The sequence below is a fragment of the Chelonoidis abingdonii genome, chromosome 5 (assembly GCF_003597395.2).
Source record: "Chelonoidis abingdonii isolate Lonesome George chromosome 5, CheloAbing_2.0, whole genome shotgun sequence".
Classification (NCBI taxonomy): Eukaryota; Metazoa; Chordata; order Testudines; family Testudinidae; genus Chelonoidis; species Chelonoidis abingdonii.
In genome coordinates this window covers 121757098-121783385 of record NC_133773.1, presented here as the reverse complement: position 1 = coordinate 121783385, position 26288 = coordinate 121757098, and the positions used below count along the sequence as shown (strand labels likewise).

Genomic DNA, 26288 nt, shown 5'->3' with positions numbered 1-26288 from the left:
AACTGAAGCCCAAGGCCGTTCCTGCACCCTGATTCATGTAAGTCCACTAGAACCATTCTAGCACCTTGAACAGTTACAGAATACTGGGGAGGGTTTCCCTAATTCCAGCATACTGGTACAAGCCCTCCAGCAGCAAAAAGTGCTAAAATCAAAATTGATTAGTACACATTAGTAAAAGGGAGGGTGAATGTTTCATAGTTACAAAAAGAGCTGGTTGGGTAAGGCCTCATTGGAGCTTGGTTGATCACAATAGATGTATAGTGTTAGGGCTAGAATATAGTAGCCTACTTAAAGTAGAGGGTAGCTCTGCTTGTAGTACAGGGTCAGTACTCCAAACACAAGCTCAGCTGTCACAGTTTAAGCTCATTTCAACTCTTAGGACAGATGAGCTATATTGCTATTTGAAGCATCCACTGAAAGTCAAAAATAGCATATTATGTTTAAAAGCAGTTCCTCATGAATTAGCAACATGCAAGTTAGGATTAATTCAGCACAAGAAAGGATATATATGTATACACACTGGTATGGTTTGGAGAGCTTTTATGAAATATTACCCTCTGCCCCAGAAAAGCAGTACAGTTTCAGTCAGTTACTGGATTAGGATAACTGCATGGCACATGTAAAGAGTTCCCTCGTAACCGAAGGCAAGCTTAGGCTAAGAGATCAATTCCATATGAAAATGATGAAGAACAGTATCTAGCACAGGCGTGGCCAGCCTGAGAAGGAGTCAGAATTTACCAGTGTACATTGCCAAAGAGCCACAGTAATACATCAGCAGTGTTCCTCCCCCCCAAAAATCAGCTCCCCCACCCTGCTCCCAGGACCTCCCACCCACTGGCAGCTCCACTGATCAGTGCCTCCCTCTCCCTCCCTCCTGATTAGCTCAGGAGTGGGGGGAAGGAGCGAGGGAACTGCAAGGGAGGGAGCAGGAAGGGACAGAGTGGGAGAGGGCCTGTGGCAGAGCCAGGGGTTGAGCAGTGAGCACCCCTCAGCACATTGGAAAGCGGCACCTGTAGCTCCATCCCCAGAGTCAAGGAGCTGCATAACTTCTGAAGAGCTGCATGTGCCTCCGGAGCCACAGGTTGGCCACCCCTGCTCTAGCCCAAGACATCTTTAAATAAAAGGATAGTTGACAATGAGACCTTACTTCCAGGGAAGCCCTTTCCAACAGATTAGCATTCAAAGCTAATAAACACTCTTGCATCATTGAATCTGCTTCCAGGATTGAAATAAAGTACTGATATCCATGATTTCCATACATTAAAAATACTTTATTTTACATTCATTCAGATCTTCAATAAGTTATGTCTAGCACCAAAGGAACATTTTTGGAAGGGCTGAGGAATTCAGAAACTACAAAAAGTTTAAATGCAGAAGAACTGATTTATACAATGTTTAGTTAATCATATGAGTGCCTAGAAGTCTGATTCTTTTAGTTATCCATCAGATGGGCTTCAGAATATTGCTTCAATTAAACCCACTAAGAGTTGTGCCAGAGCACCTTAGAAGTATAAAAGTGATGTAGATTTAAAAAACCTACTAAATGAAAAAGTTACTTATGCAGCTGAGTTTCCAGAATACTGAATGTATGGTGATGGTATGGCACCCAGATAAGAAGAGTTTACAAATTGAAAAGAAGAACCAACCATCTAATCCAGTACCATGCTTGAAAACAGACAGCTTGAGAACATCTCTTTCTCCTTTCCATGTAAGTAGGGCATGGAAACTTATCACAGTTCGTAGTATCTGAACTTGTGCATGCACAAAAGGATACACACAGCAAGTGGAGGTGGTTCTCATAGCTGTTGAGCACACTGCAGTCACATACTGCAAACAAAAAAGTGGGACTGACAGTTCTGTCTTAAGTATTTTACAACAAGCCATTTACAGTTATGACAAAGCATTACACAGCTGGGGACGCAGTCCTTGCCTTTCTGAAGAGACTTAAAATACCAAGCTCCAAAGAAAAAGGCACCATAGATTCCCCTGGAAATGCTGGCTTTTGTACCAATATTTTTTTCTTTGTAGGACTCACTGTTAACACTGTTTTGGTAATGCTGGATACACTGACAATTAAGAACACTCAGAATTCACTCTGCAGCTTGAAAGAATATTACATGGTTTGGTGATTACTTCTCTGTCCATTGCATGAAATATCAAAACAAGTGTTGAGACATTCTGAATGCTCAATTTTTTTTTCTAGTTATCATAAATAAATCTTCAAATCCCAGTTTTCAGAGTGCCTGCATTCCAAACGTATCAAGTTAGCTTACTGTTAGAGACCTTTCCAAACAGGGGCACTAAGGAAGGAAAGCCAGCACGAACACAGGGATCAAGGAATTAAACATAAAACCCAGAAAACCCTACATAGCACACAGTTCCCTGCATTTTACAAGAATATCAACTATAACCAATTTTTTTTTTTATTTGATACATTCAGGTAAGGTACTTGTAACCATAAAAATTCTGCTTTAGTTCTTCAGATTCTCTCCCTGCTTCAATTAAAAATCTTGATATATAGGATTAACATTTTATGGATCAAATACTTCTTTTTGTATGCTCGAGTTAGAGAAACTTGTGCTAGTTGCAAGCACCAAACTTGGACTGTAGCCCTTTAACAATAATTTAAAAAAAAAAAAAACCCACCAAACCAACCACCCCCCACACCTTTCCCCCCCAAAAGCTACCTACGAGGTTGGTATGTCACATTTTCAGTAGAATATCACATTATTTGTACTGAATTAGACCAAGAAGCAAATTAAGATTTTTGCTGCCATTTGCAATGAATTTGTCACAAAACGTATTTTAAGCAAAATATGTGCAATAAGCAACATGTAATGGCTTGATTTAGTTTCATATATTTTTTAAATGAGCAGGGGACTTTAGCTGCAAGTCTGAAGTAGCTCCCATGTTTTTATGTCAGTGGTTTGTACATCAGTATTAGATGAAAATGTACATTAACAACTGACCAGAATCAGAAGAACATTACATTTCGCTGGACCATTTAAGCCCCCAGGCCCAGACTAGGGGCAGGGAACTTTGTTGCTACTGAATTATCTGTCTGCAACAGAAGTTTCTTACAGGGTCTATGCCAGCACAGACCCTGGAGTAATCTGCCTAAGAGGCAATTCAGTGTGAAAATAAGTTTTTAAGAATCTGCTCCATGAGGGAAGTGACTGGAAGCAACTTAACCACCATATTCCATGTCCCTGTCTCATCCTGTTGACTCACCTCCTCTTGCATTTTCTATATGTTCTCACATCACTCTACCACAATACAGGTCCTTGTTACTGAGTAAAGAGTGCTGGAAGCTAAGCACTATTCACAAAAATGCTCACTTCAAGTGTTCTGTACTTCAAAGCTCAGAATTTTTGTAAGTTTAATTTGGCTACCAGCACCATGAAGAGAGAGAGAGATACAAGACAGGCTCCACCAAATGAATGCTTCCATCTCCCACCCCAAAACAAGCATGTGTTGCACTAATAACCCTTCTGTCCAACAGCAGAGTGTGTAACAACTAGCCTTGGGCTACTGGATTTGAATAAATCAAAATAAGAACATATCCATTCCAATAATATTCCAAAAGAGATGAAATCTGATCCATCTCATTCTGCAATGAATATTTCACGGCAAATCCTTTATCTTAAAGTACTTAACCTTATGATCACACAAGTAATTACAGTTTGGTATTTTCCATGATCCAATGTGAGAGCATCCTTTTGGACAGAGGATTGTAAATACTCATGTTTTACAGGAAAAAATCCTATCTTTGGGGAGGGAGAGAAAGTAACAGAGTCATTTGGCCCACGATGAGCCATTTGTTCACATTGACTCAGCTTTCAAATCAGATGAGTTTCATGAAGCATCCCTAGATATCCAACCACTTTCTGTTAGGAAGTTTAAAATCCTTTTCTTTAGTACCTTGTCCAAATAACTGGGAAGGCGACTTTTTGAGGGAATACCCTGTCTTTTTTGGAGATGGTCTTTAATAATTATAGTTTTCACAGTCACATAACGTGCCGGACTCAGATTTAGAGAGCTACAGAGCACCTTTTCTCTGTCTGATAGGAGCTCAAAGCCAGGCAGATTTTCAATTGCAGCAAATTCCCCATCCTTACCATCTTCCTTTCCTCTCTTGGAATTGGCTATATTTTTATTCTCCTTCCTCTTCTCCCGTTTGTGTCTAGCTGCCTCATATTCTGCTGACTCTTCCATTTTGGTGATTCCATTTCGACGATACCGCTGCAGTTCTCGAATCTTTGCTCGAAGTACCCTCTCTTTGTGCATGTTTTCAAAGAAGTCTTCAAACTCCTTACAAGACATGAATTGATAGAGAGGCCTCAGTTTTAGCCTCAACTCCTTTTCTTCTTTTGTGATCTTCCGTTTTGGAGCTTTTTCCTTCTCCTTTTTATCCTTCCCAAGAAAGGCAGGTACCAGATTATAATCTCGTGCAATGTTTTTCCTCCGTTGCCTCTCCTTAAGTTTTCTTACATACATATCAACGTGGGCTCTTTTTAATTCTATTTCCACATCATCATCATCATAATTCACTGAAAGGCCACTGATCAGAGTCTCCGCATCTTGGTCATACTCAATCTCATAGTCATCTCGAAGTGGCATATATCCCAACTGCTGCTGTTCCGCCACTGATATGTCCAAAGGAGGGAGGGGTGTGGTCAGGCTAGGAGAAAGTGGGCCACCACTGGGACAAGTATGATCTGTCACTCTGTTAGGTATACTGTCAGGGATGCAGGCTTTTCCAAGGTTGCCATGGATATACATGCTTACATAGTGTTCCATCACTTCCTGGGGAGTTCGGGATGCTCCAACATGAGCAGCCATATCCTCCTAAAAGGAGAAAGTTAAGGAAAACCATCACTAATTTCCTTATTAGCTCAGTTCTAAAAATACAGCCGATTATTAGGGACAACCTCTCATGTTCTCCCCCCCCCCCCCCCAATCAACCTGAAATATCTTTGTTTTTCTAGTAATATTTAGGTTAACCATTCTACTATCTGTTCACATCATTGTCTTCTGGTTCAGTATAAAGTCCACCCCACCTATAATATCTCTTTATTCCATCAAGATGTTTCCTCAATCTAGCTAGATTTCTGGAAGGTATACAGATGCCAACAGCACCGCAGTGACTAAGCTCTAAGACAGATGCTACTAATAGTATTCCATGAAGCTGGTAACGTATTAACATAGCAAGCTACATCAGTTTCTCAGTGAATCCCAAGACACCACCAGGATCTACATGAGTACCATCTGCAAGTGACATCCTCAGGGCCACTGCCAAATATAGGCCTTGCACGTCTCAATATCAAGTGCACCGTGACAGTATTGTAGCGTCCCTGAAATCTAGCAAAAAGTAGAGTAATTTCACTGGTTGAATCATATGTCAAAATTCTCTGGGGAACAAACGTTAACACATTTCTTTGCAGAATATAGAATAGGATTGTTTGATCCTCTCTATTCAACAGCTTGCTTGGCACACAGTGTAGGAAAAATAAGTGGCAATCATTCAACTCATGAAAGTTGTTTCCATGACTCAGGTCCTCCCTCCCAACAGCTTCATACACTCTTCACTTCAACATTTTACAGAAGGGGGAAAAGATTACAACACTGAAACTGGGTACATTTAACCAAATGAGAGGCCTACGTCTAGTACCCTAGTCACGTGTGTATGTGGTTATTTAACTAGAGAAACATGGAGGAAGATGAGGACCCCCAATTTAAGAAGAGGGAAAACTCTAAACAAAATTTTAAGAAGTGTTTTGTCCTGCAGAAGTTGGTAGCAATTTTAGATACAAAATTCAGTTCTATGAATACTTATTGTGCCAACATTTTAATGATTATTGAATTCAATAATTATACCATGAAATGGAGATATTTAGTTCTTTAAGTGTAATTCTTAATGCAGCTTTAGCCACGTAGTCAAAACTGATGCCTTTATATCTAATTTTGGTCATTTGGAAGTGGAAGTTCAATATTTGGATCCTATCCCCCCCCCCAATCCCTTTTCTTTTTTTAAAATAATACACAGTACACAGGTGAGAAACATTAGTGCTTGCAGGTCTCTGCAAGAGTAGTCTGTTAGGTAACAAAAAGCCACAGCCATCAAAATAAGAACTTATTTAATGAGATTAGGTTTTATTAAGCAGTAAGAATTTCAAAAAACAAAAAAACAAACAAAACAAGACTTGCCCTCGTATTTATGAAAAAAAAAAAAAAAGGGATGTGGAGTAGGGCACTAAACAGTACGAGCTTGGATGAGTTGAAGTATCTTGCTGTCTTTCTGAAGAAAAGCCCTGTTTCAAGCAATTATCAACACATATGTGACTGAGTCAGCTTCCTATATTGTACCAAAACAGAGAAAATTTTGTTAGTGTAGATTAAAAAGGATGAGTGTGTGAGACCTGACAGTTGTGACATAATGGAGTGAAAAACAAACACAATGAATATAGGTTTGATGAGAATAGGGAACAAAGGAGTAAACAGAGTCAAATTTGCAATGAAACTGGGATGGGGGGTTGTGTAAAGAGGGAAATCTGTACTGTTCTTTTTTAGATGACAGATTCTGTTGTAAGTCTTTGGGGGAAGCACTTCCTTTACTAGAATCCCCCCTGCACATATTAAGTTATTGTGCAATCTGTGGGATTCTTTGGTTACTATTTCTACACTCACACAAATCTATGGACTATGAAACAGGTATGGGGGAAAAAAAGGCAGGCTGTCAGACATAAAACTTGACTGACCCTTTCTGAAAGCCATGTTGCTGATGGGTCAGTTTTAGATTAAAAACAAAAATAAAGCCCCAAGGTTTCACAAAAGCTTTTTATTAAGAAAGTACTCTTAATGTAGCTATTTAATAGAGCCTTTGACTTTAGACACTCACCTCAGGGTTTGTATCTCAAGTACTATATACAATGCCACAGGGCACAAGAATATTTCAAAAATGATGTTATTCATATCCTGCATACTATCCTAAAATAAACAGATGTTTGTGTTAACATGATCAACAGGTAATGCTAACTTCAAAAGTGTTGTTACATTTCAATGTTATATTCTTGAGAAGAAGGAAGAAGTTGCCACCTCCATGTTACCATTTTGGCTCCTGCAGCTCAGCATCATTTTGTTCAGGTTTTTTTCACAGATGCAATAACCACAAATTCAATATTCCCTCTGACACTCCCTTAAGTGGAAACCTTAAGTTGGACCAAGACTGCTAGTCTGGTCATGACCACAAAGTTGTTTTATGAGCCATCACTAGCCGGACACTCAATTCAACATCTATGCATGAGACCCAGAAAGTGACTGACTACATACACCACACAGAGTTTGTCCAGCAGCAACAGAAACAGTACTAGCAAGTCTGATGGTGTGGAAAGTGTTCAAGTTTCAGTGATTGCAGGTATCACGAGCAACAAGAGAACAGAGTTTATATTTTCAAGATTTGTGACTTTTACCCAGACCACGGAGCGCGGCTGAGCGGAAAGGAGCAGCTGGGGAGGGGGGCTGGCTGGCTGCCTGTCAGCCAGCACCTAGACTCCGTACAGCTGACACGCTGTACAGGAGATGGATGGGCAGAAGAGCAGCGGGGAATTGGGCGCGGATCAACCTCCTGAGGAGCTGTGGGCCCGCTTTGCGGAGCGGGGGACGATAGAAACGGCACATCACAACCAGAGGAGCCCCTCTGAGGAGCGGAACCAGGTCCCGACGCACCGACTCAGAGACCGGCTCCCTGACAAGCCCACGGCTTGACAGGCCAGCGCAATGCAGGCCGGGCGGGGAGAGGGGCTCTGAGCTCCGCGCCCCCCTGCGCTGCCCGGCGGCTCCTCGCTTACCCAGTTGCCGAAGCCGAACTGCTCGATCGCGTCCAGCAGTAGCTGCTCCTCCCGGCTGCTCCAGCCGCCCTCGGCCTCGGCCCCCCAGAGGGTGAAGCGGCCGCCGTCCACCAGCTGGTAGCCGTGCCATCGGCGGTGCGGCCCGATCTCGGCGCCGGCCGAAAAGCAGTCTGGGCAGAGCTCGATGTCGGCGCACTCGGTGCAACGGAAACGGAGCGAGCTCACCTCAGCCAAGCAGTACACGCAGTACTTCTTCCCCAGTTCCGCCATCTTACCCCGCCCGCCGCGCCACACTGCGCACGCGCGGCACCGCCCACACCCAGGGACGGCCAATGGCAGCGCGCCCAAGGGGCGGGGACCCGTAGTGGGAGCCCAATAGAGCCAAACAGTCTGACACGCCCCTCGTAATTGAACCAATAGGATGAGGGAGACGAGGCGTGGCGAAAACCCAAACACCAATAGAATTTGAGCATATGGTTCCGTCCGCCTCCATTACAACCAATCAGGTAAAAGACCCTAGGCAGCCCGTTCACTGAGTGGTCGACCAACAGTTTGGGGCGTCGGCACAGTGTCTCCGCAGGAGGAGGCTGCTCTTCCCATTGGCTGATCGAGTGCAGCCTTGTTGTCTTGGCAACGGAGAAGACGGGTAAACAACGAAGCGAGTGGGGCTGAGACCAACGCGCCCGAATCGAGCCGTGGACCAGCCGGTAGAGGGGCCAGCTGAGGGGATGGAGGGGGAGGCCGAGGTCCCGGGTCACCCCGGGGAGTCCCCTGTGGAGGCAGCGGCCCCGGGGCCCGTCGCGGAGGAGCAGGCGGCCGCAGAGGAGGCCGGGGGCGATAGTCCCCCTGAGGAGCCGGCGGGGGAAGAGGCTGCCGCGGAGGAGCGGGAGGCAGAGCCGGAACACAGCGCGGGCACGGAGCCTCCTTCCCCGGCCGCTGAGGGAATCCCCGAGGCAGAGGCGGGAGCCGCCCCAGAGGCGCCCACCAGCGCCAGCTTCACGGAGGGCGAGGCCGAGGAGCCGCCCCCGCTGCAGGTGGGGGAAGTGCTAAGCCCCCGGGCGAGCTGGGGGGAGAGGCGGCCCAGCTTGCCCCTGCTGGAGCTGGGCAGCCCCCTGGAGGAGGAGGAGGCGGAGGACGCGGGGGAGGAGGCGGCGGAGCAGCGGCAGCGCGCGGAGCTGACCGAGCAGTACCGGCTCCTGCTGGCCGAGCGCGAGCGCACGCGCCGGTACAACTGGCACCTGCAGTTCAAGATGTACGAGCTGTTCCGCAAGAAGGGCGAGGAGCCGCCCCGCGCGGAGCTGGAGGAGCTGGTCTCCGACAAGGAGCAGCGCTACGCTCGCTACCTCGCCATGCTGGAGGAGCTGAGGGGGCAGCTGGCCCAGCAGCGGGCCTGGTACCAGCTCCAGATAGACGCCCTGGAGCAGCGCTGCACGGAAAAGCTGGACCGGGTGAACGCCGACTGGCTCGCCTTCCAGGCCTGCAAGAAGGAAGTGACCCTCTTCGCCATGGGGCGCCAGCTGGGGGGGAAGGAAGCTGCCGTTAAGGAGGTGGAGCACATCCAAGCCAAGGAGCAGCGTAAAGAGAACGAGATGAGTGAGGTGATGCCAGGGCCGCTCTAGGCACCAGCGCTCCTAGATGGCTTGATTTTATAGGGACAGGCCTGATTTTGGGGTCTTCTTATATAGACTCCTGTTACCCCAACACCCTGTCCCGATTTTTCACGCTTACTGTCTGGTCACCCTAAGTTGTCCAAGCATGTGCTTGAGGCGGCACTTTTCAAGGGGCGGCAGTCTGGCCTTTTTGGGGCAGCACTTTTCAAGGGGTGGCACTCCATTTTTGGGGTTTTTTTGCTTTGCCGGCGGCACTCCCGCCCCCTCCCCCCTCTTTTTTAGCTTTTGCTTGAGGCGGCAAAAAACCTGAAGCTGGCCCTGGGTGAGGCCACCCCTAACATAGTACTTGTGCTTCCAGAGCAGCATCCGTGAAACCTATGGGATGTGGGGCCACAGCTAGCATCACATTAGTGTCTCTCTCCCTTTAATGTAGATATCTTCAACTTTAGGCCAGATTTGTAAAAGCAGTTAGGCACCTACAAATGAAGGAGCTACTTTTTTGAAAATCCTAGTAGGTACCTGGCACCTGCTAAAAATCAGTGGAGGATGCTTCATAGATTGCCATTTATACTTAGACTTATCCTGATAGAGAGGTGGATTATAAATCTTTCCTGGTTTCTCTTTTTTACCATTCTAGGTCCGCCTGGAAAACATCAAGCTGCAGCATAAGATTGAAAAGCTTGAAGCAAGCCTGAAAGCTCAAGAGGAACTGGCAGAAGGACTGCACCTGATAGACTTTGAGCAGCTGAAGATAGAGAACCAGACCTACAATGAGAAAATTGAGGAGCGCAATGAAGAGCTTCTGAAGCTCCGGAAGAAGATCACTAATACAGTGCAAGTTCTGGCCCAGCTTAAAGAAAAACTGCAGTTTGTGGAAGCTCAGAATCAAGACCAGAGGGCCCAGCTGATGGAGACTGAGGCATCGGTGGCACAGAAAAGAGAGATTCTGACCAAAACCAAACAGGCTAGGGATAGTTTACGGGTACACAACTTGAAATTGCGACAGAAGTGTGGGCTTCTTGGAAGTGAGGCACTGCTGCGGGACTTTGAGAACAAGGTGGATGCTGCTGAAGTGCTAAGTCAGCGGCTGGAGATGCTGAAACGTCACCATGCTGGACTCTCCCTTACGTGCAAAGCTGTAAAGAAAAAAATCAAGGAAGCAAAATCCTTTCTACCAGAATGAGGATTTTGAAGAAGAAAGTGAGGTTAAAAGACAGAAAAACAAAAATTGAGCACTTAAATTGGTTTATTTGTCTCTGAAATTGTTTTTCATGTACAGGCTTTGAATACAGTAAAAGGGTGAAATAGTCTCAATTTCACATCTAATGAAAACTTTGTTTCCAAAGTTTTAATGTTATACATTCTATCAGGAGACTGCCCTGAAGTTCTGCCTTTTCCAATGGCTCATGAAGAAACCAAGCATATGTGGCTAATTACTCTATCATATTGATATTTTAAGTATGCATTTAAAACACACACACACAGGCACTATTCTAATCGCTAGCAGCATCACCCTCTGGTGTAAGCAAAAAACTGCAAGTCAAATACCCTCAGATTCCAGTCCTGGTTCTGCCACTAACTCACTGCGTGGCCTTGGCAGTCTGTGCCCCACAGCTCTAAAGTAGGTATACTTACCTATCTGTGTGTCAGACATGTTTTGAGGATTATATCTTCAGAGAGTTTTACAAAAATTAAAGTGATATATATATATTGTAAAGAATACAATTTATCAGCTTGTTTTAGTATTATACATAACAATTGTCTTGTATTTATATGCAGAATACACTGTACAGGTGTTAACTAAACTAATTATCCTCAAGCTACAGTTGGTGAAGCACCAGTGATCTGCAGCGTTTTCCCTATTGATCCACAGAATTAAACATTTTGACAGCCAAGCAGCAGAGAGTTGAAAGGGAGATCCATGAAAAGTTCTCTTATGAAGATGTTCACAGAATGAAAGAGCTGCAGAACTATGGATGCTAATGAATCCTTAGATCATCCCTGTAAGGGAGTTAACTTATTGGCCACTGGTGGATGAAGAATGCTTGCAGAGGGCAGAGCTGGAGAGGGCTCTCTCAGCCCACTCGTAGCATGCACTGGTCTAGTAAGTAATGAGTGGCTAGAGTAGTGACTGACCTTTTTCTGCATTCTAAAGCTAGAAGAAATGTCTCTACGGCAGTGAAATGATGTGGGTCAGAACAGTGGCAGGGGATTATAATTTCAGTACTTAGCAAGATGACAAGCAGTAGTTTTAACGCTGGCATTTACATACTAAGACAATAGACACCTTAGATCAGGGGGTGGGCAAACTTTTTGGCCTGAGGGCCACATCAGGTTTCCAAAATTGTATGGAGGGCTGATTAGGGGAGGCTGTGCCTCCCCAAACAGCCAGGCATGGCCAAGCCCCCTCAACCTATTCGATCCCCTCTGCTTCTTGCCTCCGGCCGCCCCTCCCCCAGGACTCCTGCCCCATCCAACCCCCCCGTTCCCTTGTCAGCCCCTCGGGGACCCCTTCCCCATGCAACCACCCCTTCTCCCTGACCACTCCTGGAACCCCTACCCCTCTCGGCCCCCTGCTGCCCCATCCAACCCTCCTCTCCTTCCTGACTGCCCCCCCCCAGGACCTCTTCCCCCATCCTCTGGCTACCCCAAACTCCCCTGCCCTCTATCCAACCCTGCCCCCTTACCACGCTGCCTGGAGCATCAGTGGCTGGCAGTGCTACAGCCACGCCACCCAGAGTACCAGGACAGGCAGCCATGCCACCTGTCTGGAGCCAGCCACACCACCATGCAGCACAGAGCACTGGGTATGGCCCCGGCTCTGCAGCTGCGCTGCCTGGCAAGAGCTCACAGCCCCGCTACCCAGAGCATTGCACCAGTGGCACAGTGAGCTGAGGCTGCAGGGGAGGGGCCAGGGGCTAGCCTCCCAGGCTGGGAGCTATGGGGCTAGGCAGGAAGGTCCCATGGGCCATAGTTTGCCCATCTCTGCCTTAAACATACTTTACAGGGAAATCTAACTTTCTCCTAACCCCAATAAGTCATGCTTGTTCATCTGTGGCCTTAGTACAGATCCTAAACTGCACAACTTGATGCAATAAGCACCATTAGACACATCAGTCTCAAGGTCTGCACATGTTCAACATACATCTGAGAAATGACAGCATCATGAGGTTCTAATTCCAAAATGAACAACAAATATTCTTGCCTTCTCAGTAACAGTCCAGTGCACTAGATCTGGGCTAGAATCAGCAAACAAACTTATTCTGAGGTTTTTTAGCTAAGATATATAAAAGAGTAGATTAAAAAGCATTAAGTTTCTAAAAACGTTTACAACTATTTTTTTCTAGGTGAGCTCTGAAGTAGCTTTTCTGAATAACCTCAACATTGGGAAAAAGAATTGATACCACACCTAAAAAATTCTCGGTTGGGAGGGAGGAATTGGGATCATAATGGAAAGCTGACCATTTTATTACTGAGAGCATAATAGCTGGAGAGATGAGTCTCTGAAAACAATCCCGCACAGGCTTGGAAAAGATTAGATGCCACAGTATATGTTTTTCATCTTCTCTAATTAGTTTGCTTTGATTTTTTTGTTTTTTTTTGGGGGGGGGGCACAAAATGGTTAAAAAAGTCATAAAACAATTCAACTGTACTAAATACCCCATTCTTACATCTGTTGGTTTCTGGTGTTCTAGTAAATCTCCAGTAGTGATGAGAGACTACAAAGTAGGTTGATTAATTGGGGCAAAACACCACTACCCAATTTAATGTCTTCTAGACACTAGCCAGCACACAGAGACGTATACCAATAAATATAGTGGTCAACATCTTAAGTGAAAAAGGGAAATTATTTACAAAACCCTGTTTCCTTCAGGTTAAGCCCAGTTACTCAGGCAAATAGTTAAGCTCTTCTCCAGCTAAAATTTTAAGTTAAAGATGTCCTGTTGTGCAGTAGAGCATCTATTTTGTTTCCTACTCAATTGTTTTGGTAAAGATAATGTCATATGAGTAATAGGCTCCCTGTAACAGAATTACACTCTATCTACTTGAGCCTCAGCATGATGATCGAGTTATAGTTCTCTCTCATCATAGAACAAGCTTCATAAACACCATCTTCTGTTGTACTTAACTACTCCGGAGGAATAGTATCTATTATTCCTAATTTTTGGTGTATGTTCCAAAGCCCTACCAATGTAGTTGGATTTCCTTTAGTCATAAGACCATAAAAATGGCTATACTGGGTCAGACCAAAGGTCCATCAAGCCCAGTATCCTGTCCTCTGACAGTGGCCAGTCTTCTTACACTTTGTTCCTTTGATCTTAAGCCTCAAGTAAAAGGAAGTGTCACATAAGCCATTTTCTTTTAAGACTTAAGGAGCAAGGGCTAACATTCCTTTCACTTTCAGGTACATATGGCCTGGGGGAGGAGAGGCTAGTAGGCACGGAAAAGAAGCTGCTCAGTGTGGAGGTTTGAGTGAGATAGGGGAAGAATGTAGGGAGCAAATGCAATCTGCAGCTGTTAAAAACAAACATTCACTTAATCTTATGCAACTTCCTTGGGACATAATGAGGAAAAATTCCCAATGTTGTGAGAACAAACAGTTACCACTCTGGTATTCCAAAGCCGGTCTTCCAGAGGAAAATGATTAGAATTTGAAACTGTAACCAGGAGGTCAGCAATGTGTCCATACATGGATACAAGTGTCTACGGTAAATATTTTGAGGTCTAGGGGGGTGCTCACTTCAGGCAGCTCCCCAACAAGTGTCTCCCCCTGTGCTGTTGCTGGCAGAGGCGCAGCCAGGTGCCTCTGCAGGAACGCTGACTCCATCCCTCCCACCCCCGCAAACGCTGACTCTGCAGCTCCCAGCCCATTGGCCAGGAACCATGTCCAATGAGAGATTTGGGGGCAGTGCCTGTGGAGAGGGCAGCACGCAGAGCCGCCTGGCCGTGCCTTCGTATTGGAGCCGGAGAGGGGACATGCCGCTGCTTCTGGGAGCTGCTTGAGGTAAGTGCTTCCCAGAGTGTGCACTACTGACCCCCTCCCACACCCCAACCCTCTACCCCAGCCCTGATCCTGCTCTCCAAACCCTTCATCCCCTGCCCCACCCCAGGGCCTGCACCCCCAGCTGGAGCTCTCACCGCCCCCCAACCTCCTGCTCCAGCCTGGAGCCCACTCCCATCCCCTGAACCTCTCATTTCTGGCCCCACCCTGGAACCCACACCCCCAGCGCAGAGCCCACACTCCTTCCCACACCCTAACTCCTGCCTCAGCCCAGAGCCCCTTCCCACCCCCTGCCAATGTCCGTCACTACGTCCAGTAATTTTGTCAAGTGTCCATCATGCTACATAGTGGTGCTGACCCCTGACTGTTACATGAGACTCAGGAGATCCATGGATGACTTTGTTCCCTATAGGAAAGTACAGTATGGCACCATACAGGAACTATTAAATCTGAAAATCCCTCTCTTTGTAAACCTTATGTGCTAGCTGAAAAAAAGGAAGCAATTCCAAATATTTTCAAGCAGACTGGGATTATAGCAGTCAGAACAAGGAAGGGAAAACAAACAACTTTAAAAAAAAAATACACTATGAAATTGTAGCATATGCAAAGTTGGGGTTTCTGTTTCATTCAGTGAACGGAGTCAGGAAGAGGAGTCGATTCCTTATCAACACGTTGGGTATTGGTATATAAACTCAGGAACTTCGGCCTGGATTACACTGTAATTGACACCATGTCATCTAGGTAACTTTACATGACTTTATTTAATAAAACCATATTTACAGTTCAAAAAAGTTCCAGTTTGATACACTTACCTAAACAAAAATTGATAATTGTACATAAAAACAAACATGATATACAGACAGTGTCTCAACGGTTCTTTACATATCGTTCTAGTATTTAAAACATTCAAAAATAGAAGTCATTATAAAGTACCTTTCAAAATGAAATTCTTTACTAAATGATATATTTTGACTATTACTGATTGAAGATGCAAAATATTTTGTTTTGCTGTAAAGTGCAGGTTGCACAAAATTCCAAACCAGGTTGCAGTCTTCCTAGTTTCTCTTATTTGCTGCATGTAAAGTGAAAGTTGCAGACTTCTAAATTATTGCAGCATTTTCATTTTTTAACCCCATTGGGGGGAAAAGAACAGCTGTTTTGATGGAGAATAGGGAAATCTCAATGCATCATGTTACACGTACCCCTGAACAATAAAATCAAGATGGAAAAATCTGGTATGCAATCCCTGAATTTAATTATGAAAACCTTCCTTAATAGCTAATTAAGATATTTGGTATGGTGTCAGAAAATTAAAAAGCTATAGTGGCAAATAATCCTATTCCATTATTACACGTCTCAACAGCATTATCAAAATTCAAGCATATTTTCAAATCAAGTATACTGAAAAGTTTAAACTGCATCTTTAGGCAGGTGAAAAGTTTTCCCAAATACAGGTTATTTTAAAACGAACTGTGCAAAGCTCCTTATTGCATTGCTTTTCTTCATTACTTAAAGAACACACCTTTATGTACACAAATCAATTAGAAAATATATACATCTTCTAAGAACAAAAAAAAAAAAAGTCACAGAACAAAATAATTACATTTGCAAGTAACAAACAGTGCACAACTGCTGCAGCAGGCCTTTTTCCACAACCAAGTCCATTTTCAGTGTTAACATTAAACATCCAATTAGGTGGAGAGCAAAATGAGACTGGGGATGGCTGCTAAATATCCAGTGGCAAACATTGCATTCCAGTAAGGTAGGTGAACCGTGTTCTGACACACTTTGTTTAAAAGAACCTACAAATTAAGTTGTAATGAAGACTTAAGTTACAGTTTCAAAGCCAGCTACAGTACCATCTAACTGGATGTATACTGAGGAAAAGGTTGGTCTACATAAATACGTAATGTATAGTACGTAAATGTATACTGCAAATGTTCTGGATGTTAGGCCTCTATACGCCTTCACAAAAAAGGCATATCTGTGATATTAAAAAGATAATGTAGATCAAAAGGTACCAACTTTCTATAGCACTTCATAGCATCTACAGTGTCAATACCAGGCATGAACTAATGCTAAGATATTTCTGATGAGAGAATGGAAATGCTATTCTGACGCCTGGACATTTATCTTCAGTAACTGGCAGCACAGTAAAAATTCTAGTGAAGAAATTAATAGCCAGCACCAGAAATAAGCTAAGTAGCTAATTATGGTAGGTGGACAAAGTGCAGAAGGGGAAGAAAGGCCAAAGAGGTAACAGGCTAACAAGCTGCATTTGCATTACATTCTCTCTGAAGTGACAGAATTCTGAAGCACTTATTTGGAAAAATCATTGTTGCATCTGAGTCTTTTTAAATATTACGGTCAAAATGCCACTTAAGGAAAATATACTACTTCACTAATGGACAGTATTTTGCATGTATCCTATAGACATTTTACATTATATGCTGTATGTACCTGGAATTCAATAGTGTGTGCAAGTATACTTTCACTTTTATTCCAGTTGTGTTAGTTCAGGTTCTCTCTCATCTATACTTGGGTTTCAGACAACATTAGAGCAGCCAGCATACAGACTGAAGGGTGATTGTGAACATAAGACCCAAAGCTAGAGAGGATTCAGAAATTCCCATTTACAGCTATCAAATGCATATTGCTTCAGTTATTTTCCCTTTTCTGTGTTGAAATTCATATTATTTATAAAGCAATTTATCCCATGCAGTTTTTTGTATAGTGTACAATGTAAATCATGGACACTTATGATTTACAATCAAACATTAAGTTGACGAAGGCAGAGAAAATTTTAGCTGTATAACGATAATACGCAATTGCAGTTTGCCATCTGCGTAACTTGCTCAAGTGTAGTACCGTGTGGTACAGGCTGGTCTTAAAAACACCATTATCCTCAAAATGAACTAGATCAATCGATAAATTTTACTCATCCCTTTAGCAAATTACCATTTCTTGACACTTTCCCCAGCAAACCTCACTTGCTAATTACCATTTACTAGCATCTTACTTCTGTTCAATAGGGGCATGGGAGTGAGCCAATGGGAAATAATGCTACAGTAATGCTACAGATCATCCCTTGGAGAACTTAGCATACAGTGGGATTAATGTGGCACTTTCCCAGTGCATCCATATTGGGAAACACTGTTGCAATGCAAGTTGAAAATGGACTCTTGCTGTACTGCTAGTCTGACTCCTCCCTCCCTAGTTTTTAAAGTGTATTTCCTACTTACCAGGGTGTTTTTGTTTGGTCTTTGTTTTCAGTTAATGGACTGGAATGTAGTTCTACTTTACTTTCATAGTCTCTTTGGTAAATGAGGCCTATAGCTTTTAAAAATAGCAGACATTTCTAAGAAAGTGATCCTTACCTCACTTTACTATAAACTCCAGCACCAGGTACTGAACAGGTTCTCCAAATCCACCTACTCTTATGCATGTATATTCTGGTTTAAGAATAAAACTGGGGAGTAGCTTTCAAAGCAACTCATACTGTTACCAATTACCAGTATTTAAAAATACTTACACTGAAATTAAAAAAGGCAAGCTTAAAATTGCCTGGTTTCATTGCCTTCATTAAAAGTGCAGAATGCTGTCCACAGCACTCATTCCAGTAAGCTTCTTAAGGCTAAGCCTTGGTTTTGTTACTTAAAGTTTTTCTTTTCCATTTTCTTCTTTAAGGCCAATTCCAGTGCTAAACAAAACTCAAAACAACATACTTATTTGCAGCTCTAGGTATTGAGCTCATCTTGACATACATTTGCCACTTCAGATTCTTTTCTCTTGAACGTCAATTTGAGGCAACTATAGTTTCAGTGTTTGAGTGAAGGGCTTCCTCTTTCCACTTCCCGGTTGTCTTTCTGCAGTGCAACCAGTACCTAGACATTTCAAAAAAAAAAAAAAAAAAAAAAAGGAGTTGAGAGGAAGGAAAAAAAACAAAAAACAAAAAACACAATTAAGTTAAAAATATACTTTAACACATTTGGTTACAGTGCACCAACAAGCTATTGCATAATTTTCCCATTCAGTTACCTCAGAGCAAAAGAAATTATTTTCAAAAAAGTTTCAGACTTTGAAAGAACCTCTGCACTAAATGGGAGGTCGGAAACACAGCTAACATGAAAAGACTTTGGGGCATTCTGCCATGTGGGCACTGTGTCACTTTTCCATCCCATTTGACAAGGTACAAAATCTAAGGCGAAGAGAAAAAACCAAAACCATAACCCAACCTCTAGGCTTCATGATGTATCTATTCTGCCACACTTATAGTAGAAGATCTCTTTCTGCCACCAGAAATTGACTGAGAAAAAACATAATACCAAATGAATCTTAACTGCCTGAGACTGTAGTGAATAAATGTTATATTAGATGATGACAGTGGTAGCAGTAACTATCCAAGAAAAGGACTGAGTTACTGGGTTTCAAAGGAAGATCTCAAATGGCACTGCACTGATTTGCTTGTTTAAGTCAAGGCACTGAAGTGAATACATTTATACCTTGTAGCCTGGACGCTCGAAACAAACATTTGCTGCAGGACACAACTGTTTGTGGTCTACCCTAGGGCTCAGCTAAGTTGGTCTCTACATTTTCGCGCTTTAGCACACAAAGAAATGCAGCTACCGGTAAGCAGTTTCTTTCTCTGCAGAAGTATGAGCAGAAAGCCAAATTTGCCTTGCCATACTTGACCACTATTTGGCTGAGGTTATGACTGGGGATCCCAGTTTTCAGTGATAAAAACAACAAAATTATCTGATAAAAAACATACATACAAATGTGTGTTTCCGCAATTAAAATGAAGTGCTGAACTTTAGTTTCCCTACCCACCATATATACAGATATCAGTTGAACAGGTTTTATTGATATATTACAATTTTAAGCACGTTTGAAGCCTATCAGTGCCAACCATTATGATAAAATAAAATTAATAGAATAATTCAGTCACAGTGTCTTGTTTCTTTACTGTTGTCGACAGCCCTGCTGTTTTAGCCTTGTTTTCATTTCTTTTCATTCAGTTTATGTTTAGCGCTTTCCATATGTTCTACAATTGTCTGCCTTTGAATGTAATCTATAGCCCTGCTGCATACAGTACAGAATGGCCTATTACCATCAGTGTGAAATTTGTCCTTGCCAATCTCAATGACATGGTGTTTAAGAGTGACAAAAGTATTCAGCATCTTTTCATAATTTGATTACTCACATCTAGAGGCTGACGTGGAATTTAAGGTGCGTTAAAACACAAACCCTTATATGCTGTTGAATAACCTCTATATGCCGAAGAAGTTTATTCAAGTATGCTTAGTTTAAAGCGCATTCAAAAATCAACCACAAGAGGGGGAGGTTGCATGCATTGCATAAGTGACATTGGTACTTCCACTAAAATTTAGTGAATAGTAAATATGTTTTTATTTTTTCACAAAATGTAAAAACTAAAGATTCTCTGTAAAAAATGCAAATTCCAGGTTTTCTGGGGCAACTGGATTTTTAGGATTCCTGTTAATTACAACAATTTGGCAACAGTGTGCTGATGGAATGGAGAAAATTCATACAGGATTCCGTTATCTCATCTTTCCGACAAAACAAATTTTTTTAAAAAAAAAAATATGAAGTTTAATACTGAACTATGTCTGAGGGATTTTTAGCCTCCTTTGCAATTAATAATAGGAGAAAAATGCTGTGCACTGCCACAATTCAAGCTTGGATCCACCACAATTTTCTCGTAATGTATATTGATCCAGCTCCTGATTTCCAGAGGGGAGACATTCAGGACAACCAGCTTTTTCACTGAACGTTCACCTGCCAGCATTATAAAGTGATCTACAAGCCTACCAAACCATAAAATATACTCCGCTGCACTGTTATGCATTTTGTCATGAGTTGCCAGATGCTCCTTCATTTGTTATACAAAGGAGACAAGTAAGTTCTCTTTACCTGAGCCCACTTTTTGTTTCTACTTTGCATCTGAATCGCAGCAATAGATGTGAAGAATTCTTCTGAAGGCAAGTCCTCTGGTAACTTTGTTAGGAACTGGGCTATGTGAATAAAGTCCATTTTGGTCAAAATATCTTCAAAAAGTCTTAATATTCCCAAGGCTGTACGGAATAGGAACTCCTCTCCATCCCGGCAGAACACATCCCACACACGACATGCAAGGTCTAGTGGCAAAGACTTGCTGTACAATGTGAATATCCTGAAAACAGAGGAAAATCTCTAGGGTTAGGGTGTAAGAAAAAAAATTTAAGCAGCAGCAGCAGCGAAGCACACAAGTCTTAAATAACAGCTGAGTAAGTTTGTTAGTGATCAGATACTGGAAAGTTGATTTATATTTGGTATAAATATACACACTGGTTCACAGAAAATATAATTTAGATTGCAAAGCTATTCAAAATGTGCTAGGTGACTTACATACCTATAGGAAAACCCAGTTCCTTTCCCTAATGGGCATAAAATCCATCAAGAGAAAGAATGAGGGGGAAAAGGGATGTAATATACAGAATAGCTTGAGTGACATTAGGCATGTCTTATAAATTAAGTTTCTCCACTGCACTCTCCTGCCAAAACTCCTTTTGTCTTTTCCCATGCTAATTTCCAGGGATCTTATGCCATGCCTCTCCCAACATTTGACCCTGCTCCCCTCCATAATAATAAAAAAATATATGGAGATATACCTATCTCCTAGAACTGGAAGGGACCCTGAAAGGTCATCAAGTCCAGTCCCCTGCCTTCACTAGCAGGACCATGTAATGATTTTGCCCCAGATTCCCCGGTGGCCCTCTCAGGGACTGAGCTCACAACCCTGGGTATAGCAGGCCAATGCTCAAACCACTGAGCTATCCCTCTCCCCTTTATGAAGAGTAGTTCTCTCAGGATATATAAGTGAAATAGGTGGCTTATTTTGTTTGTTTCAGCTGCCATGGAAGAAGTAGGTCTTCAGGTAGGATGTGTATAAGGAGAGAATAGTGGAATTTTGATATCCAGCTCGGAGGAAGATGATGAAGGTGTGGCAGTGGTTGCAGAAGAAACAGACAAATTGAGCAACATGACTGACATAGCTGGTGGAACACAAGGGTGGAAAAGTTCTGGTAATGAGATAAGAAGGTAGGGGAACAGTGTTTAATATTGAGGATGATCACAGGAAGCTTGAATTTAATGCAACAGAGAAGGGGAAGCAGCCAGTAGGATTTAACAAAACAAAACAAAAACAAAAACAAACAAACAGGAAGATTAGTTTAGAGACTGTATTCTGAATAGGGCCCGGAGGGGGCAAAATGTTGAGGTGGCCAGAGAGGAAACAGTTCTAGTAATCGTGATGGGAGATGAAGGTTTCAACAACAGCTTTAGCTGTGGCCACACTGCTAAAGCTAAGATTGAAGCTTACTAACATTGTTTAAGAAGAAGCGGCCAAGATTTGGACACAGCCAGGATGCGTGCCGAAGGGAGAAAGAGGAATTGAAGATTACCCCCCCACACACATACCTCTCCAAGTCCAGGCCTGACTGACCAGGAGAATAGTCACAGAAAATGGGAGTGGGGAGAATTTTGGAAGAAAGGTCAGTTCAGGCCACCCTGAATTTAAAGAGATGGCAAGATAACCAGTGGGGAATGGATGAAGGGAGAGGCAAATGTGTCAATCACAGGGAAAAGATTGGGTAGTTCAAACTGCATGAGTAGATGAATGTGCCAGAGAAAGGCTACAGAAACAATAGCCTAAGAGAGAACCTTCTACTTGATTACCACTTCCATCATCGGCACCAGTCCCTGTCTTGTTCTGGACGACAGATGAGTCAGACTGATCACTCACTCCCTCAGGACTGGCCTCACCTTTATCCCAGAAACCTGAGGCTCCTCAACATCAAGGTCAGGGTCTTCCTCCTCCTGCTATCCATCGTCCGCTCCACATCAGTACTCTGTAAATAGTCCCTACGGGCACCAGCACTCATCTTGCAGTCAGGCTGGGACACCTATTGGCCACCCACAGCCTACCCTTACCAGTAACCTCCACAGAATCCATGAGATGCTGCTCAGTCACAAAGGTTGCACTCCTCAGCTCGCTCTAAGGTGAGATTGCTGGGCAGACTGGTGATGGGAACTGTGGACCAGTGAGCCTTTCCTGTGCAGAGCCCATGGAGCTGCCTCTTCCAGCTCCGCTAGTCCAGGAATGGGAGCAGACTTGGCAAAGTTAACCACCTCTTCCTCATACCAGACAATAAAGCAGTGCCTACTTCTTCCTCTTCTCCAATCCTGAAAGATTTCAAGGGCTATAACGACATTTTGCGGCACATGGCTGCTTCACTGGGCATTCAGGCAGAGTTCTTGCAGGAGAATATCCATAAGTTAGTGGATATCCTGCAGCTGTCTGCTCCTGGGACAGCAGCCATGCCTCTCAATGATGCACTTCTAGAGCCTGAAAAAGGTCCTCTGGAGCATGTCATGTTTGGTACCATATACTGTAAAGCATACAGAGAAACACTATTTCATCCTGGTGCAAGATTTTGAGGGCTTTTACTTCCATCTGGGCCCAAACTCCGTACCTATAACCACAGTGAACAACAGGACGTGGCAGGGCAGGTTTAAGTCCACTCTTAAGAAGAAGGTGTGGGGGTATGATTATGACAGACTTATGGATTAAATTTGTACAAAATGGGTTATGTGAGGTTGTCATAAACAGATGGTTAAGGGTTAATGTCTCTTTTACCTGTAAGGGTTAAGAAGTTCAGTAACCCTGGCTGACACCTGACCAGAGGACCAATAGGGGGACAAGATACTTTCAAATCTTGGTGGAGGGAAGTCTTTGTTTGTGCTTTTTGTTTTGTTTGTTGTTTGCTCTTGGGACTGAAAGGGACGGGACATCATTCCAGGCTCTCCCAATCTTTCTGAAACAGTCTTTCATGTTTCAAAATTGTAAGTAATAGCCAGGCAAGGCGGATTAGTCTTATGTGTGTTTTCTCAACTTGTAAAGGTTTCTTTTTGCTGGAAGCATTTTTACCTCTGTTTGCTGTAACTTTGAATCTAAGGCTAGGGGTGGGGGGTCCCTCTGGTCTATATGAATCTAAATACCCTGTAAAGCATTTTCCATCCTGATTTTACAGAGATAATTAAAGAACGAAAAGGTAAAAATTAAAAGCTTTCTTTTTAAGAATCTGATTGATTTTTCCTTGTTTTAAGATCCAAGGGATTGGGTCTGAACTCACCAGGGATTGGTGGGGGGAAAGGAGGGGGGAATGGTTAATTCCTCTTTGTTTTAAGATCCAAGGAGTCTGGATCTGTGTGAAGCCTCTCAAGGCAACCCAGGGAGGGGAAAGTCTGGGGGGAAAAGGAGGGGGATGGTTAATTTCTCTTTGTTTTAAGACCTAAGGGGTTTGCGTCTGGGTTCCCCAGGGAAGGTTTTGGGGGAACAGAAAAAGTGTGCCAGACACTAAATTCTGGCGGGTGGTAGCGTACCAGACCTAAGCTAGTAATTAAGCTTAGAAGTGTTCATGCAGGTCCCCACTTTTTTGTACTCTAAAGTTCAAAGTGGGGAAAAAACCTTGACAGAGGTGTATTGGAAAAATTATGATTTGCCGAATATTATCTTACTTGTGCATGCATCATTTTTATATCTGAAGTTATGAATATTGACTATATTTGTATTTCAAATGTGCTTACTCTGGGAACACCCACAACTAGCCTTTCAGGTACAACAATGAAGATGCTAATCAGTGTTGATGGCCTATCAGCAAAGACAATGGACTGTGGAAGAGCTGAACCTTTCTGTAAAATGTTTCAGCCAGCCTGTAAGTAATGGCTGCTATGACTCAGTAAGGGCATGTGACTACTGAACTCCACTTTGGCATCTGTATTTTTCCACAGGCGGGAATGGGAACTGAGTTTGGAACAAAGGGTTCCCGCCATATGGTAAAGCTATACAAGGTGGGGTGTTACGTCATCTAGAGGCCTCACTCCCCACACAAGGACACTCCTGGAAACACTTAAGGAACAAAGACTGAACTGGGGGAAGTGCTGGTCCCAGGCTAAAAGGATTTCTAGCCTGTGTATGTAAACCTGGTGGACTGCTTCTATTATCAGCCAGAGTGAGAAATTGCTAATTCATATCCCATGTAGTATGTTTGACAGTTAGACCTAGTTTTGTGTTTTATTTGCTAGGTAATCTGCTTTGTTCTGTTTGCTATCACTTAAAATCTATCTTTTGTAGTTAATAAACTTGTTTTTGCTTTATCTAAACCAGTGTGCCTTTGAGGGAAGTGTCTGGGGAAAAAAATCTCAGCTTAGGTAACAGAGACTTGTTGCATATCCTTCCCACATTGAGGGGAAGGTGAACTTTATTAATGAGCTTACCTTGTACAGAGGTAATGAGCTTACCCTGTGCAGTGCAAGATGGTATAATTTTGGGTTTATACTCCAGCAAGGGTGCCAGGTGGAGTACCTGGGAAATTGGGTGTTGATGCCTGCCTGTCTTTCAGTGGTTTAGGTACAGAACTCAGGTAACTCAGTTTGGTGTGTGGCCAAAACCTGCTGTCATGTTGGGTGCTAACAGAGCCTAGTGAGGCTGAATAACCAGCAAAGCAGTGTGGGCAGGGCCAGCCCAGCCGGGTGGTTAAAGAGGTGCAGGGGTTCCCACGACTCCCATACGGGGTTGATAATCCATCGCAGAAGAACTCCAAAAAGATAGGCTGCCAGGAAAATTTACACAGTTCCTCCTTCCTACAAATGCAGATTGCACACTGGCAGGCATTGTTTAAGTACAACTTTGTAAAATGGACAGCTATGTCTAAGTCTGTGGACCAGCTGCCAGAAACCTCCAGGCAGGACGTTCATGCATTTGTCAGCGAAGGCTGTTTAGTGGCTAAGCCATCACTGCAGTTCACACTGGATGTCACAGATGTTTCAACCAGAATTATGGCCTCTGCGGTGACCACAAGAACGGTATCTTGGGTGTAGAATAATGGGCAATGCTCCAGATGTGCAGTAGGCCACAGAGGATTCCTCAAGGAATCCATTTTGGGGCATGTGGAGGAGAGGGAGGTGATCAGGAACAGTCAACATGGATTCACCAAGGGCAAGTCATGTCTGACCAACCTGATTGCCTTCTATGATGAGATAACTGGCTCTGTGGATATGGGGAAAGCGGTGGATGTCATATAATCTTGACTTTAGCTAAGCTTTTGATATGGTCTCCCACAGTATTCTCGCCACTAAGTTAAAATAGTATGGATTGGATGAATGGACTATAAGGTGGATAGAAAGCTGGCTAGATTGTCAGGCTCAACGGGTAGTGATCAACAGCTCAGTGTCTAGTTGGCACCTGGTTATCAAGCGGAGTGCCCCAGGGGTCGGTCCTGGGGATGGTTTTGTTCAACATCATCCCATCATCCAGATCATTAATAAAGAACTGCACCCTCAATAAGTTCACAGATGATACTAAGCTGGGGGAGGGGGGAGAGGTAGATATGCTGGAAGGTAGGCATAGGGTCCAGAGTAGCCTAGACAAATTGGAGGATTGGGCCAAAACAAATCTGATGAGATTCAACAAGGACAAGTGCAGGGCTCTGCACTTAGGAAGAATCCCATCACTGCTACAGGCTGGAGACCAACTGGCTGAGCAGCAGTTCTGCAGAAAAGGACCTGTGGATTACCATGGACGAGAAGCTGGATATGAGTCAGCAGTGTGCCCTCATTGCCAAGAAGGCCAACAGCCTATGGGGCTGTATTAGTAGGAACACTGCCAGCAGATTGAGGGAAGTGATTATTTGCCTCTATTCAGCACTGGGGAGGCCACACCTGGAGTACCGTATACAGTTTTGGTCTCCCCACTACAGAAGGGATGTG

General features: G+C 43.5%; 3 protein-coding genes across 7 annotated transcripts in view; 1 reads left to right on the top strand and 2 right to left on the bottom strand.

Moving 5' to 3' along the window:
• Window positions 1–1250: 1250 nt before the first annotated feature.
• TADA2B (transcriptional adaptor 2B) lies at window positions 1251–8138 on the bottom strand. The gene is made up of 2 exons (XM_032789788.2): window positions 7848–8138; window positions 1251–4848 (listed from the first exon to the last, which is right to left on the bottom strand). Exons 1-2 carry the CDS (start codon window positions 8115–8117, stop codon window positions 3856–3858), a joined length of 1263 nt encoding a protein of 420 aa, XP_032645679.1. The 5' UTR covers window positions 8118–8138; the 3' UTR covers window positions 1251–3855.
• A 409-nt stretch (window positions 8139–8547) lies between these two features.
• CFAP184 (cilia and flagella associated protein 184) lies at window positions 8548–13052 on the top strand. Of its 2 annotated transcripts, XR_012656038.1 has the most exons (3): window positions 8548–9445; window positions 10095–10976; window positions 12805–13052. XR_012656038.1 is itself a non-coding variant. In XM_075066792.1 (2 exons), the coding sequence occupies exons 1-2, from the start codon at window positions 8576–8578 to the stop codon at window positions 10638–10640; spliced, it is 1416 nt and encodes a 471-aa protein (XP_074922893.1). In that variant the 5' UTR covers window positions 8548–8575; the 3' UTR covers window positions 10641–11882. The 2 variants fall into 2 exon arrangements, 1 of the variants encoding a protein (XP_074922893.1); XM_075066792.1 differs by lacking the exon at window positions 12805–13052 and having other exon boundaries at window positions 10095–11882.
• A 2149-nt stretch (window positions 13053–15201) lies between these two features.
• The window catches only part of TBC1D14 (TBC1 domain family member 14), a 96662-nt gene continuing 85575 nt past the window's right edge, over window positions 15202–26288 (bottom strand). For 2 of the 4 annotated variants that reach the window (XM_075066609.1, XM_075066610.1), the window contains 2 exons: window positions 20394–20652; window positions 15202–18343 (listed from right to left, as the gene is read on the bottom strand). In XM_075066609.1, coding sequence (XP_074922710.1) covers window positions 18278–18343; window positions 20394–20652 — 325 coding nt within the window. In that variant the 3' untranslated portion in view covers window positions 15202–18277. The remainder of the gene's footprint in view (window positions 18344–20393; window positions 20653–26288) is intronic. The other 2 variants (XM_032789786.2, XM_032789787.2) reach the window with 1 other exon arrangement.